The sequence below is a fragment of the Lemur catta genome, chromosome 5, assembly GCF_020740605.2.
Source record: "Lemur catta isolate mLemCat1 chromosome 5, mLemCat1.pri, whole genome shotgun sequence".
Taxonomy (NCBI): Eukaryota; Metazoa; Chordata; class Mammalia; order Primates; family Lemuridae; genus Lemur; species Lemur catta.
The window spans coordinates 73,401,466-73,416,916 of NC_059132.1; the positions used below are offsets into that span (position 1 = coordinate 73,401,466).

The 15,451-nt window shown below is 43.7% G+C and overlaps 1 protein-coding gene across 4 annotated transcripts in view; it reads left to right on the top strand.

Moving 5' to 3' along the window:
- The first annotated feature begins 5,609 nt into the window (after window positions 1-5,609).
- Window positions 5,610-15,451, top strand: part of DCLK2 (doublecortin like kinase 2) — a 153,228-nt gene continuing 143,386 nt past the window's right edge. For 3 of the 4 annotated variants that reach the window (XR_006735373.1, XM_045552104.1, XM_045552103.1), the window contains exon 1: window positions 5,960-6,601. Coding sequence is in view for 3 of the 4 variants with exons in the window: in XM_045552104.1 (XP_045408060.1) it covers window positions 6,181-6,601 (421 nt within the window). In the remaining variant the exon portion in view is untranslated. Of the gene's footprint in view, window positions 6,602-15,451 lie in introns of all 4 variants that reach the window. The other variant, XM_045552102.1, reaches the window with a different exon arrangement.

The window sequence follows — 15,451 nt, forward strand, 5'->3', positions numbered from 1 at the left end:
TTACATGCCACGTGGGAGTCTTTGTCCTAGACACTTTGTAGAAGTTAAATGTACCATAGAAAGAATCACAATTTTCTCATGACAAATAAGTATTGGTGTGCTATATATCTTTAAAATATACATATTTCAATTTTTCTTCAATTCACTGATACTTCCACAAAAAAATTAAACTTACAGTTTTTTGTTTTTTTTTTTTTGAGACAGAATCTCGCTCTGTTGCCCAGGCTAGAATGCCATGGCATCAGCCTAGCTCACAGCAACCTCAAACTCCTGGGCTCAAGCAATCCTCCTGCCTCAGCCTCCCGAGTAGCTGGGACTACAGGCATGCACCACCATGCCTGGCTAATTTTTTCTATATATATTTTTAGATGTCCATATAATTTCTTTCTATTTTTAGTAGAGACAGGGTCTCGCTCTTGCTCAGGCTGGTAAACTTAGAGTTTTTGAAAGAACTAAATTTTAATTTGCTGAACCTGACAAAGTAGTTTTAATTATTCCCTCATATATTTGTGAAGAAGCCATTTATATATATGTAAAATGCTATAAGAATCAGGGGTGAAAAAGACAGCAAAGCTCCCAAGGTGAAACAACTCATGAGAAAACAGTTTGAACCTTCTTTCCAGTCTGGGTACAGATAATGGGGTAGGATGGAGAATCTCTTTCTGAACTACCTTACTTTATACATTTACCCATTAAAGATTAACAGAAAGCACTAGAATTTATAATCATTAAAGATTATGGAATAAAAATCATGCTTAGTTTCAAAAATTCAAGTCTTTAGTTACCAGGTGCTTTCAATGAGAATAGTTGTTTCATCATTTTTACATCTGCGAGAAATGCTTGGTACACAGTGAACAGGAGTGAAAACATGAGACAGCAGAAAGTCTCAGCAGAGCGCAGGCTAAAAGGTTTGCAGGCATCCTTTATATAATAAGTAATGGAGTAGCTGGAAGACTGCCTTTCAAAGCAGAAGTTTCTGGCCAAAAGTGAAGACTAGCCAAGGCATTTTAGAAATAAAGTAGCATGAGCAAAACCAGGGAATATTCAAGGCAAGTTTCTTATGTAAAGACCCTTACCGAAATATTTAATTAAGTCTTATTTAAACAAATTATGCCAAAGAATAATTTGCATTGTATTTGTTAGTCAAGGTGGAATGGGGGGCAGCTGTGGAGGTGAACAGAGGTAGGAGTTACCACTTAGTTAAAGGCAGCTCTAACATTATACTGCTAACCTGTGCAATCCAAAGAGAAGTGTAGAGAACAAACAGAACAATCACTTTTCCTTCCTGCCTGGTTGAGTTATTCCTGCCCCAAATGGTTTTTAGAAGACCCCTCCTCTTGCGTATTGCCAACAGAAATTTCACATCCAGTAAATATTCCATGATTTAAAATTATCGACCAGGCATGGTGGCTCAAGCCTGTAATCCTAGCACTCTGGGAGGCCAAGGTGAGAGGATCACTTGAGGTCAGGAGTTTGAGACCAGCCTGAGCAAGAGCGAGACCCCGACTAAAAACAGAAAAAATTAGCTGGGCATGATAGTGCACACCTGTAGTCCCAGTTACTTAGGAGGCTGAGGCAGGAGGATCTCTTGAGCCCTGGAGTTTGAGGTTGCTGAGAGCTAGGCTGACCCCACGGCACTCTAACCGGGTGACAGAGTGAGACTCTCTCAAAAAGATAAAATAAAATAAATAAATAAATAAATAAAAAGAATAAAATGATTATATATCAAGAACAGAAAGGGATCATGTCTAATCACACAAAAAAGGGAGAGAGGAGAAGAGTTCCTTCTGTCTCCCCAGCTAGAGTGTACAGTGCAGTGGCAGTAGCTTCACTGCAACCTCCAACTCCTGGACTCAAGCAATTCTCCTGCCTCAGCCTCCTGAGTAGCTGGGACTACAGGTGCAGGCCACGACGCCCGGCTGATTTTTCTAGTTTTTGTAGAGATGGGGTCTCCCTCTTGCTAAGGCTGATCTCTAACTCCTGGTGGATTGAAATTCTTGAATTGTTTGTAGCAACAACAACAACAAAAAGCCATTTTTAAAGTACTCTGCACAAAATTTTCATGCAAACAAGTGTTAATTTAAGGGAGGTTGGGGAAGGGTATAGAGAATTCACAACCAAGAGCTAGCTAAGGTCAAGGCAAGCTTCCAGATAATTAGGAGGCATCTGTAGCCAGCTCCTCCTAATGAAGCCCCTTTAAATTAGGACTTGGCAGACAGAGTTGGTGGATCTTGCAATCACTAGCAAGAATTAGACCATCTCTGGGAGGACGAATGATTAGCAATCAGATGTGTTTCTTGGTTAGAAAAAAAAGGGTATCTCAACAAAGGAAATGCCAGTTAAAATATCTTACACTGAAAATTCTGCAATTGCATGAAAGGGGAGAATCTTTTTTGGTTCTATAAATTTTCAATCATGAAGTAACCCAAATTAATAGTTGCCTACCTAGAGCCCTCAAATTTTGTTTGCATTAGAATTGGAATGCTAAAACTAGCTTTTTTCCCACCTCAATAAATCTTCAAATTTTGACCAACTGGGTTTTGATATATTTCATATTCATCAATAAATATCTTATGAAAACTGATTGCATCTTAATTATTATATGAGGGTCACAAATAAGATTCTTCAAACAAATGCAAAGAATAGGATCAGAAATATTCCTTTTTTTTGTTTGTTTTTTGGAGACAGGGTCTCTCTGTTGCCCAGGTGGAGTGAAGTGGTATCATCATTGCTCACAGCAACCTCAAACTCCCACACTCAAGCAAGTCTCCTGCCTCAGCTTCCTGAGTAGTTGGGACTACAGGCATGCACCACCACACCCAGCTAATTTTTCCATTTTTCATAGAAATAGGGTCTCACTATGTTGCTCAGGCTGGTTTTGGACTCTTGACCTCAAGTGATCCTCCCACCTTTGCCTCCCAAAGTGCTAGCAGGTGTGGCTTACAGGTGTGAGCCACTATACCTGGCTTCAAAAATATTCTTTTAAACTAACAATTTTGCCAATACTTTCCCTTCCTCCCCAACCCCATTGAAAAGCAGTAACCTTTGTTTAACTTAGGGATATAATCTTAGGAAATAATGTTAAAATACAATATTATATAATTATATTTACTTCTTAAGAAGGCCCAAATCTTTTACATAGAATCTTTGAGAGAGAAAATATGTATATGTCAGTGTCCTAAATATTGAAAGATTGAAGCCTGCGGTACCAGCCTGCAAGATGACCCCAGCGATCCCTCCCTCCTGGTAGTCACACCCTTGTGTAGTGTCCTCCCACATTGAACAGGGCTGACTTGTGTAACCCACAGGATATTTTGGGAATGACAATAAATGATTTCCAAGGGTATATCAAACAAAACATTGTAGTTTCTACCTTGTTCTCTCTTGGATGCTTGCTCTGGAGGAAGCCCCCTGACAGGTCATGACGACACTCAAGCAACCCTATGGAAAGTTGCTCATGACAAGGAATTGAGGCCTCCAAGAATATCCATGTGAGTGAGCCATCTTGGAAGTGGATTCACCTGCCCCAGTGAAGCCTTCAGATCAAGGTAACCTCAGTCAACATCTTGACTGCAATCACGTGAGACCTTGAGGAAAACTGTTCCTAGATTCCTAATCTGCAGTTTGGGATAAATTGTTACTACAGCAATAGATGACAAAATCTCCCCCTACCCTCAAGAAGTACTGATAGCAATTCAAATGAACACACGCGTCTTATGCAACTTATAAAGTTGACAGGCTCTGGAGTTACTACTACTTAGATGGAGTCTTATCTCAAGAAATTTGCCATTTAGTCACTTGTTTCTCAAAGAGTTGTAACAAGAACAGCATTGGCATTACCTGGGTACTTATTATTAATAGAAATGCAGAATCTCTTAGCTGGGTGTGGTGGCATGTGCCTGCAGTCCCAGCTACACAGGAGGTTGAGGCAAGAAGATCGCTTGAGCCTAGGAGTCTGAGGTTGTAGTGAGCTATGATAACACCACTGCACTCTAGCCTGGACAACAGACTGAGACCCCATCTGAAAAAAAAAAAAATGCAGATCTCATTCTCCCCCCAGACCTAGTGAATTGGAATCTGCATTTTAACGATATTCCCCCATGACACGTGAGTATATTAAAGTTTGAAAAGAAGTACTGATCTATTTGACTCTTAATGTTACAGCCTGTGGTTGGAAATCTTGGCTGTACGTTAGAAGTATTTTTAAAAAAATACTGTTGGAGAAACCCATCCCTAGAAATTCTAATTTAATTCGTTTAGGTTGAGGCCTTTCATGGCAGTGGACGTAGTCATAGTGCAGGATTTTCCTCTGGAGAAACTACACTGAAGCCTCAGAACACCTCTGACTTCCCAGCATGCCCCAATCCTGGGTCTAGAAGTCAGGTACGCCCAGGTGTGTCCCCAAAACTGCCCTGGGGGAACTACTGTGTAAGGAGCAGAAAACCTCTGTGGCATTGGGGTGGGGAGAGCGGAGAGGATCGGGTAGGGAGGGACTGGGAGGTAGCACCAACTTCCCAGATGCTAAAGATGGCTGCATGTGTTTCCGCCTTCTTTTGTTCATGCTCTTCCAAGATTCAGTTCATTTCAAGAAAAGCAATTATGCCTTTCTACCTTAAAGGTCAGTTTGGAATTGCTGTCCAGGGCCATTCGGAGAACCAGTTGCAGAATAGTCTTAACATTTCACGTGTGGGATTAGGCCCAAACATTTCTGAACTTCATCTTTCTTGGATGACAAAATGGAAATAACTAATATTTCTCACAAGCCTTTGTAAAACATGTTTTTATTGTTGACCAGACACTGCAAAATTAAGGTTTCCAGTACGACGAATGCTTACAAATGATAGACCTCTTACGTAAGAAGCGCAGGTTGGCGACATTAAGTATCTCTTGAATGCGAGCGCGTTGCGGAGCGAGCGCAGAGATTCCCTCTTCCCTGTGCTAGGGCATCCCCCGCGACTGAAACGATGCTCGGCACCCAGCATGCTCTCAATCAGCATTTGTTCATTAAATAAATCCCTCAAAAGCCAATGATCAGAAGATCATTCATTCTACTGAAAGTTACTCAACGTACCATATTAGCGAATCTGCAATGGAAACTATGGAGGCTGTTTTCTCAAAGGATTTTTCAATAAAGCAACAAATCTGGTTTTCAAAAATAAATTCTGTGCCCCAACCCAATGCTGTGCTTTGGATTTCTGTTCTAGTTTGGCCTCGGTTCCTCCCTGGGCGGGCGGCTGAGGGATGCGCCGCCTGCCCTTGAGTCTCCTTCCTTTGTAGCTTCTCCAGCCTGCGCGCTTGCGTTTCCCGGGCGGAGGAGCGCGCTGCGGCTGCGCCCAGTAGCGCGCGGCGCCGGGCGGGAGCTGCCGGCGGCGGGGCTGCCTAGGACCCAGGAGGCGCCGCCTCGCTCCCGCGCCGAGCGCTGCGGCCCCCGCCCGCCCCTCCCCCCGCCCTCCCGCCGCGGTTTTGGCGTCCCTGGGGGACAGGAAGCCCCCTCCAGCCTCGACCCCCGGCCGGGCGGCGGAGTCGGGTCTGCGCGCGGGTGCTCGCGGGTGGGCTGGGCCGGCCGGCTGCGCGGGAGGCGGGCGGCATCATTTCCAGCCAGGGCCGGTCACGGCCCTCTCGGCCCGAAACGGCGCGCGCTGCCCCGCGGGCAGGGCCCGGGCGCGAGCCAGGCGGCGGCGCTGCAGCGCGGGCCGTGGGCGGGCCGGGGCGCCTCTCCCACGCTCCCCGCCCTCCCCGGCCGCTTCCTTCCTTCCCCTCGGCGCTCCCGGGAGCCGCGCCGGGCGTCTGAGCTTTGTGTGTGCCCGCGGGCCCGGCGCGAGCCTCGGGCGGCCAACTTCGCCTCTCCCGGCCGGCTCCCGAGCGGGACTTGCGAGGCGTGGCCGGGGGAGGAGGCGCTTGGGGGGGCGTGGGGCTCCCCGGCCGGCGGGAGGCGCGCGGCGAGCCGCGCCGGACAATGCGCAGGGCAGCTCGCCGCGGCGGCCCCTGTTAGCTGCGGGCGCGGGCGGGCCGGCGCCCCCGCGGCTCATCGGCCCCACCTGCGAGGAGAGGGCGGGATGCTGGAGCCAGGTGTCCCGGCGCTTTAAGGGCCCTCACAGTCGGACCGCCCTGCACGGGTTCTCGCGCTGGCACTAGCCTGCCTGGATCGTTTTTTTGTGGGAAGCCCTTGGAGCAGCCGCGATGGCCAGCACCAGGAGCATTGAGCTGGAGCACTTTGAGGAACGGGACAAAAGGCCGCGGCCGGGGTCGCGGAGAGGGGCCCCCAGCTCCTCTGGGGGCAGCAGCAGCTCGGGCCCCAAGGGGAACGGGCTCATCCCCAGCCCGGCGCACAGTGCCCACTGCAGCTTCTACCGCACGCGGACCCTGCAAGCCCTCAGCTCGGAGAAGAAGGCCAAGAAGGCGCGCTTCTACCGGAACGGGGACCGCTACTTCAAGGGCCTGGTGTTTGCCATCTCCAGCGACCGCTTCCGGTCCTTCGATGCGCTCCTCATAGAGCTCACCCGCTCCCTGTCGGACAATGTGAACCTGCCCCAGGGTGTGCGCACCATCTATACCATCGACGGCAGCCGGAAGGTCACCAGCCTGGACGAGCTGCTGGAAGGTAGGAGGGGAGGGTAGGGCAGGGCGCGGCAGGTGCGGCCGAGCGCGCCGGCAGGTGCATTGGCCACGGGCCCGCGCGGTGGGGAGCCTGCGGGGTGCTTTCCAGGCGGCCGCGGGGATTGCACGCTTCCTTCTCTGTAGGCTGTGTGGGTGGGGGGGCGCACGCCCACAAATATTCTGACTTGCCTTGCCAAGAGATCTGCCTCTTAAGGGGGAAAAAAAATCCTAATGGTCAGGCAAATTTAGCTGTTGGCGGCACCTCTGAAGACTGTTGAACTTATTTTTGTTGAAGCGCAAACTGTTTGAGATAATGGCTTCTCCCAGGAGGAGCCCTAGTTCATAAGCTCTGTTCACCCCTCTGCGTGGACCCAGGTGCGGGCACCCGTGGTCCTCCAGCGTTCAGGATCCCATGGTACCTGCTCTACTCAGAAGCTGTGGTTGTGAAATGCTCTAGGTTGGCTTTCCTTCTGGCTTGCAGCAGAAGTGACATGAGGTGAAGAGGGGTGATCCTAATCTGCAAATCTCAACCAACCTTGGCTGCATCTCGGATCACACCGGGTTTTTTTTTTTTAAAAAAAATGAGTGTCTGTCCTCCCCCACCTGTAGATAGTCTGATGAAATTGCTTTGGGGTGTGGCTTGTAGTCGTAAAAACTCCTCAGGTGATTCTAATGTGCAACTGTGGTTGAGAACCACTGTGCTGAAGGGTTTTCCATATTTAGTTGGAAATGAGGTGATTCAAGGTCAGTCTCTCTTGCCTTCTCCCCTAATGAGAGTAGTTAGAATTATAGAGGCCATTGGAATCGACAGTTGGGGCTTATTATAAATTAGTAATCCCTGTGTGTCAACCCTACCTTACTCAAACTGCTTGGTTGTATGTTGGGTCATCCTTGAATTCCTGCGGTATTGTCCCTTCTTTCCTTCCAGGCAGAGAAAGCATTACTAGTAGTTAAGAGCCTGTTTCTTGTTCTAAACAGCACCCAGAAGGATCAATCAGGCAGAACCCAAGTGTGTGCTGACTGCGTGCTTATGTACAGTCAACCCTCTTGCATCTTTCCTAATACAAATGGCACCTTCCATGTAGTCATAGCAATATTGGCTTGGCAGGGAGTGGAAACTGAACATCAAGCCAAATGTTTTTTTTTTCTATTTCTTAACATGCTCTTATGTTCTGAAACCATTGTCTCCATTTTACAGATGAGGAAACTTAAGCGGTGTGCTTTGGTTACAGTGCCTATAGCATGTGTTCTGTCATCTACAGTTCACCTCTAATAAGGTAGCCACACTGAGGAGTCCTGAAGGTGCTTGAGTTTCTCTATTTAGTCATTGTCATCAGAAGTTTTCGCTGCCCTGGCCACATGGTGACCCAGCCTAGATTAAGTTGTCTCTACAGTTTGTGTGTGTGTGTGTGTGTATGTGACTTAGCACATTTTCTTGGTCAGTTGTGTGTGTTTTGCTTTTAAAGCCTTCTCAAGGAGGTGAAGATGTCTGGAGGAGTATAAGTAAAAAGAAGATGTGGTGTTCAAAGGGCCTTATCACTTTTCTTAATCATGTTGAATACTTAAAAGCCACATTTGCCTAGATATTTCAAAACAGAGCAGCCAATTTTTTTGACTGACCCAAGGTCAGATTAACAGCCACTGTGGAAAGAGCAAGGCAAGGCCTATTGCTTAAGCACTTGTTACTCACGTGCCCTTGGGATGCTGTTCCTTGGTGTGATCTCTGGAAGGTCAACAGTGCTAATATCCTTTTCTGAAGTAATTTTAACAATGTATTTGCTACATAAAATTAATGTACTTCAAAGATGAATATCATCATAGGAAAGGCGATTAAGATGACCATTATGCACATCCATTAATGAGAACACATTATACATTGAGTCTGTTCCTGCCCAGGGGATGTATGGTCCACCGAGTCTAATTTTCAAACTGTAGTTTCAACTACTAATGGAGGGTTGACAAATTTCCTTCAAATCATTCATTCACTGATTTTTGGTGGTTGGGGATTTGGGGAAAAATACTATATGTAGAGTCCAGATTATACCACAATATGGTAAATAATATAACAAATATTTACACAGAGAAAATGTTTTTCTGGCCTTGATCACTTGTTTGAAGTTGTTTTTCATATAGTAAAATTACTTCAAAAGAAGAACTTAGGCTCTTTTTTGTCATGGAATTCTTTCTGACAACGAGTCTTTTTCTAATTCTTGAATTTGCCACAAAATGAGTGGAATACCCAATAGTAACGCATTTTTTTAAAAAAGAAATAATCACCAATGCTTCCTATCAATCATTCCAGAATGTAAATAGTTCCAACTTTTAGTTAAAATTGTGCTCAAATGTTCAGATTTATCATGTTGAAGAACTAACCAGCCATTTGTGAAGTTATTTGCTTGAGTAAAAATAGGTATATAGTACTGCTCATGTTGTCAGCCAAAGGACTGCTTGTCAAAATTGACTGCCTTATTTCATTTTAGTTGATCATTTTTAATGAAGATTCTCCTAGGCAGTATTTTACAACTTTAGGTTCAATTCTCTTTTCTGCCTCTCCCATCCCATGAAACTTGTAGTTGAGGAGATAGTGATTTTTTTTTTTCTAAAATGTCTTCAGAGAAGAACAGAAAGTGATGACCGCAGGGCACAAACATTCATTCCCAGCCCCATTGCATTGAATTCAAATGACAAAAGACATTTATTTGCATGGCTCAGATTTTTTCTTTCTACCCTTCACTTTCTCTCAACAGGCACCTTCAATATATCGATTTACCCACCTTTGTTGGGTTAAATTCACTGAGTTGATATTGTGCGTTCCTATAATCCAGTTTATTTTTTAAAACTGGATGGGGACCTCCTCTTGTAGGAGGACTGTGACTCATAACAATCAATACTGGGAAAATTCGGTTGAGCTGTCTGAAGCCAGGAGCCTGCTGTGCTCTGAGTGTCTAATGGCCAACTGAGGATGTCCAGATGACTGGTGCTTATGCCGTCCTATTCAGGGCTGAGTCAGACTTCCTAGTCTTAGCTCTGTTCCATGAATCTTCTCTCCTGAGCATTCTGGCTATGTTTGTAAAACTTTGATGTCCTGAAGAAATATAAACAAGGATAGTGGAAACAATGCCTGACCAAGTCAGGATTCCTGGGTTCTGCTAACTGTGGATTTGAGAAAAATTTCACCTCTGTTCTGTGGCCTCCATGTCCTTTTCTGTAGAACGAGAAGTTGGCAGATCACCTAAGTTAGGTCCCCTCTACTCTGACAGTGTGTGGCCTTCTCCTACCTGAGTGGTTATGTATGGAGTGTATATGATGGCCTGGGCTGCCTTTTCCTAGCCACCGTTTCTCCCAGAAAATGGAGGAGGCTGCAGATGTCTCACTACCAAGCAAGAAATGGGGTGTGTGGTCCTGAAGCGTCAAAGAAGTTAACAGCTACCTGTCTCTGCCTCTCTCATTCCAAAATAAAATGTCGTTTTATGTTACTTTTGTGTTTTGCCCCTTCGTAAACACTAAGCTGACTAAATTTTTGGCATGTGAGAGAAGTTTGATTATTTCGATAAGGACAGTTTCCTTCCTTCATTAAGTAAACTTGAACATTGAAGAAAAATAAGATTCTAAAGAAATCAAGCTCCTGAAGTTTCTGAGGTTCCTGTACCAAACCTAATTTACTGCATTTGTTTGGTTAGGTCAGTCTCTTTGAAGGTCTTAAAGAAACCAATGTATAGTTGCTGAGAGAGATTTTGAAGTGTAAAAATGAATTTCCATAAGAACCTAGATTATACTTTTTTTTTTCCTACTGAAAGATTTGTTAATAGCAGTAATAGAAACTAAGCTTTTGGAACTTGTTACAGTGAGGAAGAAAGAAACTTAAATCCATGAATTATAAGATATTTGCACAGAGAAGTCAAAAGTAGTGTGGTCAAAAGTAGTCAAGGTATATGTGATGATTGGACATGGCAGTTTAATGTTGAATTTTAAATCTGCAAAGCCTTCTTTATCTGTCAGACTCCTAGATTCTTTAAGGCCCACTTCAAATATTGGCTTTCTGAGAAGTCTCTTCCTAGACCTCAGGGCAGTTGGTCTCAAACAGTTAAGTGAGGGCATATAGTGTGCTAGACATTGTGCCACATGGTGGGGTACAGTCTCTTCCCTCAAGGAGTGCACCTTCCCCTGGGAGAGATGGTGAACATGCACACACACAGGATAGTTTCAGCTAAAGTGCTGTCAATGGGATGGTAATGAGATGGGGCAGGAGGGCCCATTGGCTGGGGTTATGGGGAGGACTTCCCAGAGGAAGAGACGTTGGAGCAAAGGCTTGAGGTCAAGTGTATAATTCTTTCCTCTGCTTACTCACAGCATTTTTCTTTACCTCTGTTATAACCCTTAGCTTTATAGTCTAGAGGTATGTTGGGTCTGTGTTTCACACTAGACCAAGAGCAGCTTGAGGTCAGGGTCTTGGACACAACCACAAATTCATTGATTAAATGATCCAGAAAATTATTTTACCTCTAAGACCTTTGATTGTCAAGGGAAGTTTTGTATGAATTAAGCTTGAATGGGGTTGTTTCTATATATTTGTGAAAATAGACATTTTGAAATACTGGATTACATTTTAGATAAAGATTAAATAGTTGAGGAAATTCTGTGCTAACTCACCATTGTGGAGGGAATGACTCCTCTATAATGCCTTCTTCTATAAATCCATAAGTCTGATTGTCCTCTTCATCTCATTTCCTTAAAACACGGAAAACCAGATGTGCTATCATACAGCTGCATAATAATCTCTTTCAGGGGTAATGAGAAATTTTCATTTGAAGAATAAGTAATTCTAGAAAGTTGGGGGAAGAAAGAGGATTTGGGAGAACATTTATGAGATAAGAGTATGACACAGTATTATGGAAGTTACGAGACAAGATCAGTATTACAAGATTTTAAATTACGGAAATTGATATTTTATGGTCCTGGGATATGAAATGAAAGAAACTAGATTCCCTTGGGCAGTGATCATCAAACTTTCCTCGTCGCCTGTGGGGCCAAGAGGTGTTACTGCAGGGTCTGTGCCACCTGGCTAGGTCTTTTTTTCTCATCCCCACCTGGCCGTGCTCCCACTACTTCTGTTTTTGTCTCTTCTACTGATAAACCACTACCCTAAGGATTAGAGATCCTTCTCTTCTTAGCACTGCATGTAAAACATTTAGCATCTGGTAGCAATCACTGTGTGAGGTACGTTACATGTTTCATCTCATTCAGCCCTTGTAATACCCTGGGAAATATGGCTGCATTGTCTTCCCCATTTTACAGATGGGGAAGCTGAGGGTCAGAGAAGGTAAAGAAATTGTCACCTTGCACTAATGGTGAGAGGTGGGGCCGGTACTTGAGCTCTTTCTCCCTGGCTCCTGGACTTCTGTTTTCTTAACCGCTACCTTCTACACCCTGTGAGGAAGTGGAGTCCATTCTGTTGGTGGGGCTTTAGGGGGAGGTGTCTTAGTCCATTTTCTGTTGATATAATGAAATATCACAAACTGGGTAATTTATAAAGAAAAGAAATTTATTTCTTACAGTTTTGGAGACTGGAAAGTCCAAAAGCATGGAGCCAGCATTTGGTGAGCATCATCCCTGGCTTTAGCCATCTCCTAAAGGGGAGAGGAAATCTGGCCAACTCCGCTGTTTTGTAACTAACCCACGCCCACAAAATGGCCTTAATCCATTTATGAGAGTGGTGCCCTTGTGATCTAATCACCTCTTAAAGGCCCTACTTCTTAATACTATTACAATGGCAATTACATTTTCAACTCATAAACGTTGGGGATATATTCAAACCATAGCAGGCGGTGACGAGATCATGAGGGCAGAGCCCTCCTGGATTGGCTCAGTCCCCTTAGAAAAGAGGCCTGAGAGAGCTTGTTTGTCACTCCTACCATGTAAGGATGCAGTGAGAAGTCACTATCTATGAATCAGGAAGTGGGCCCTCACTGCACACCAATTCTGCCAGCACCTTGATCTTTAGCTTCCAAAACTATGAGAAATAAATTTCTGTTGTTTATAAGCCTCTCAGTTTCTGATACTTTGTTATAGTAACTCAAGTGGAGTAGGGCCACTTTCAACTCTAAAGTTCAGTGAACTGCTTCTCCCCAGAAAGAGAAATGATGTTGGCTCTGTCTGGCTTCATGTCCTTCTTTAAAAATTGGCCAGATGTTGTGATCAGATGTAGTCACCCAGATTGAGATGGAGTTCTTGCAACATCTCGATAACATGTAAGAGGATCTTCTCCATAGACTGTGCCATGAAAGGGAAAATTACAAACCCAGTGAGGGCTGGGAACACAGTTATCTTGTTTATCCCTTTATCCCATGCAACAGATAACTTCTGGCATATATGATATTTGTTGAATTAATTTTCCTTTTGTGCCATATGTAAAGATATTTCAATGGGTGGGAATAGGTGCATGTAGGTGTTCTTAAAAATCTTTTTTTCTTTTTCTTTTTTTTTTTTGAGACTGGCTCCGGCTCTGTTGCCCAGGCTAGAGTGCAGCAGCAGCATCACAGATCACTGCAGCCTCAAACTCTTGGGCTCAAGTGATCCTCCTGTCTCAGCCTCCTGAGTAGCTGGGATTATAGGCGGCTGCTACCATGCCCAGCTGTTTTTCCTATATTTTTGTAGAGATGGGATCTTGCTATGTTCAGGCTGGTCTCAAACCCCTGGACTCAAGTGATCCTCCTCCCTTGTCCTCCCAAAGTGCTAGGATTACAGGCGTGAGCCACTGAGCCCAGCCCAAAATCTTTCTTAGTTAAGACAACTAGCTGAACAGTTGGCCAGATTTGCAGAGGTAGAATAAATTCATGTGAAAGGCAAATGTTCCTTGCCTCTTCATATTTCAGTTTTTAAATAAGTTTTTCTTCAAGAAAAATGATTCAGTGTATTTATGTTTTAACAATTTATCAATTTCACTAGTGCCTGAGATACCTGACTTGAATTTTCTCCTTGGACAGCTATCATGGCCAAATTCTTGTAACTTCATTTTTTGTGTATGTGTTCAAATCATAAAATTATTCTAAGCCGCCTAATATTTTCAGTGTCTACTTTGAGTTCTCTGCCATAGCTAAGGCTTACTTTTGTTCATCTTCAGCATTTATTCTTATTTTAAGCATTGTTTTTAGCAATTTTTTTCATATTTAGTTTTAACACAATCTGTTAAGTTTTTAATTCTATGAGTCAGAAACATTTTTAAGGCTAGAATTTAGATGAATACTCTTTTATTCCTTAAACCATACTATAATTCTATCCTAATCCATGGTAGGATTTGGTAGGCCATGTTTTCTATAGCCTAAAGCAGAACATCCCTTATGTTGTAATTTGTCAGAAGCCACTTTTGCCTTATAGACTAAAGCAGTGGTCCCCAACCTTTTTGGCACAAGGGACTGGTTTTGTGGAAGACAATTTTTCCATGGATTGGGGCTAAGGGGAGTGGGGGGGATGGTTTCGGGATGATTCAAGTGCATTATATTTATTGTGCAGTCAGACCTCTCTGCTAATGATAATCTGTATTTGTAGCTGCTCCCCAGGGCTCACATCACTGCCTCAGCTCCGCCTTAGATTACCAGGCATTAGATTCTCAAAAAGAGCATTCAACTTAGATGCCTCATATGGGCAATTTATAGTAGGGTTCTTGCTTCTATGAGAATCTAATGCTGCTGCTTATCTGATGGGAGACAGAGCCCAGGCAGTGATGCCAGTGATGGGGAACAGCTGTAAATACAGATGAAGCTTCACTCACCCACCTCCTTCTGTGCAGCCCACTTCCCAGTACTGGTCTGTGGCCCTGGGATTAGGGACTGCAGGACTAAAGGAATGGGAAAATATTGGTTTGGGGAGAGAAACTTAAGTATTTGATACTTTTGATTACATTATAACATTTACTAACATCTGAAACATAGTGACCAAAATAACCTATAATTATGACTTAGTATGTTACCTTATGTTTATGTTTGTTAAATTATAATCACTTGCAACCAAAATTTATCTTAATAGGTGTTTTAAGATATTTTCATTTATCTCTTCCTTCACTGCATGTATTTCACAAACTTCAGATTAATTTTTAAATAATAACGATGTAATCATTTCTCAAAGGCAGTGATTAATGTTCTCTTCCTTAATACGCTTGCTCATTATCTTGATCTCTTTACTGAGCAGTATTTTTGTTTCATTTGCTGAAGAATCAAGAGAAAAAGAGGTTATAGAAACTTACTATTAGTTATGCTCATGTTCATTAAGCTGGTGTGGGAGAAAGAACTTGAGAAATCACCCTCTGTATGCTTTTATTAGTTTAGTGACCAAGGCCAGTAGCTGGAAGATTCCACATAAATCTTACAATGTATTTAAATACTTAGCGAGGTCCTAGCATGCAATGGCTGTTTGATAAATGGTAGTGGTCCTCAGCATCTTACAGCAAAATCTGTGTCTTGTAACTTCTTCCTTCTAATTCTAGAGCCACCATTTGGAATGACATAAGGCTCATCCTACTTCTGTGTGACAGCCCTTCATATGTTTTGAGACAGTGGTCGTGCTTTCCTCTACTACAGGTTGAGCATCCCTAATCTGAAAATCCAAAATCTGAAATGCTCCAAAATCGAAAACTTTCTGAGTACCACAAGTGGAAAATTCCACACCTGACCTCATGTGACAGGTCGCAGTCAGAATGCAGGTCCACAACACACAGTTTAAAATTTAGCATCTGAGCCCAGAAATTTGAGGTTATAATGAGCTATAATTGGGCCACCGGCACTCCAGCCTGGGCAACAGAGTAAGACCCTGTCTCTTAAAATAAATAAATAAATAAATGAGTAAATAAAAAGTAATAAAT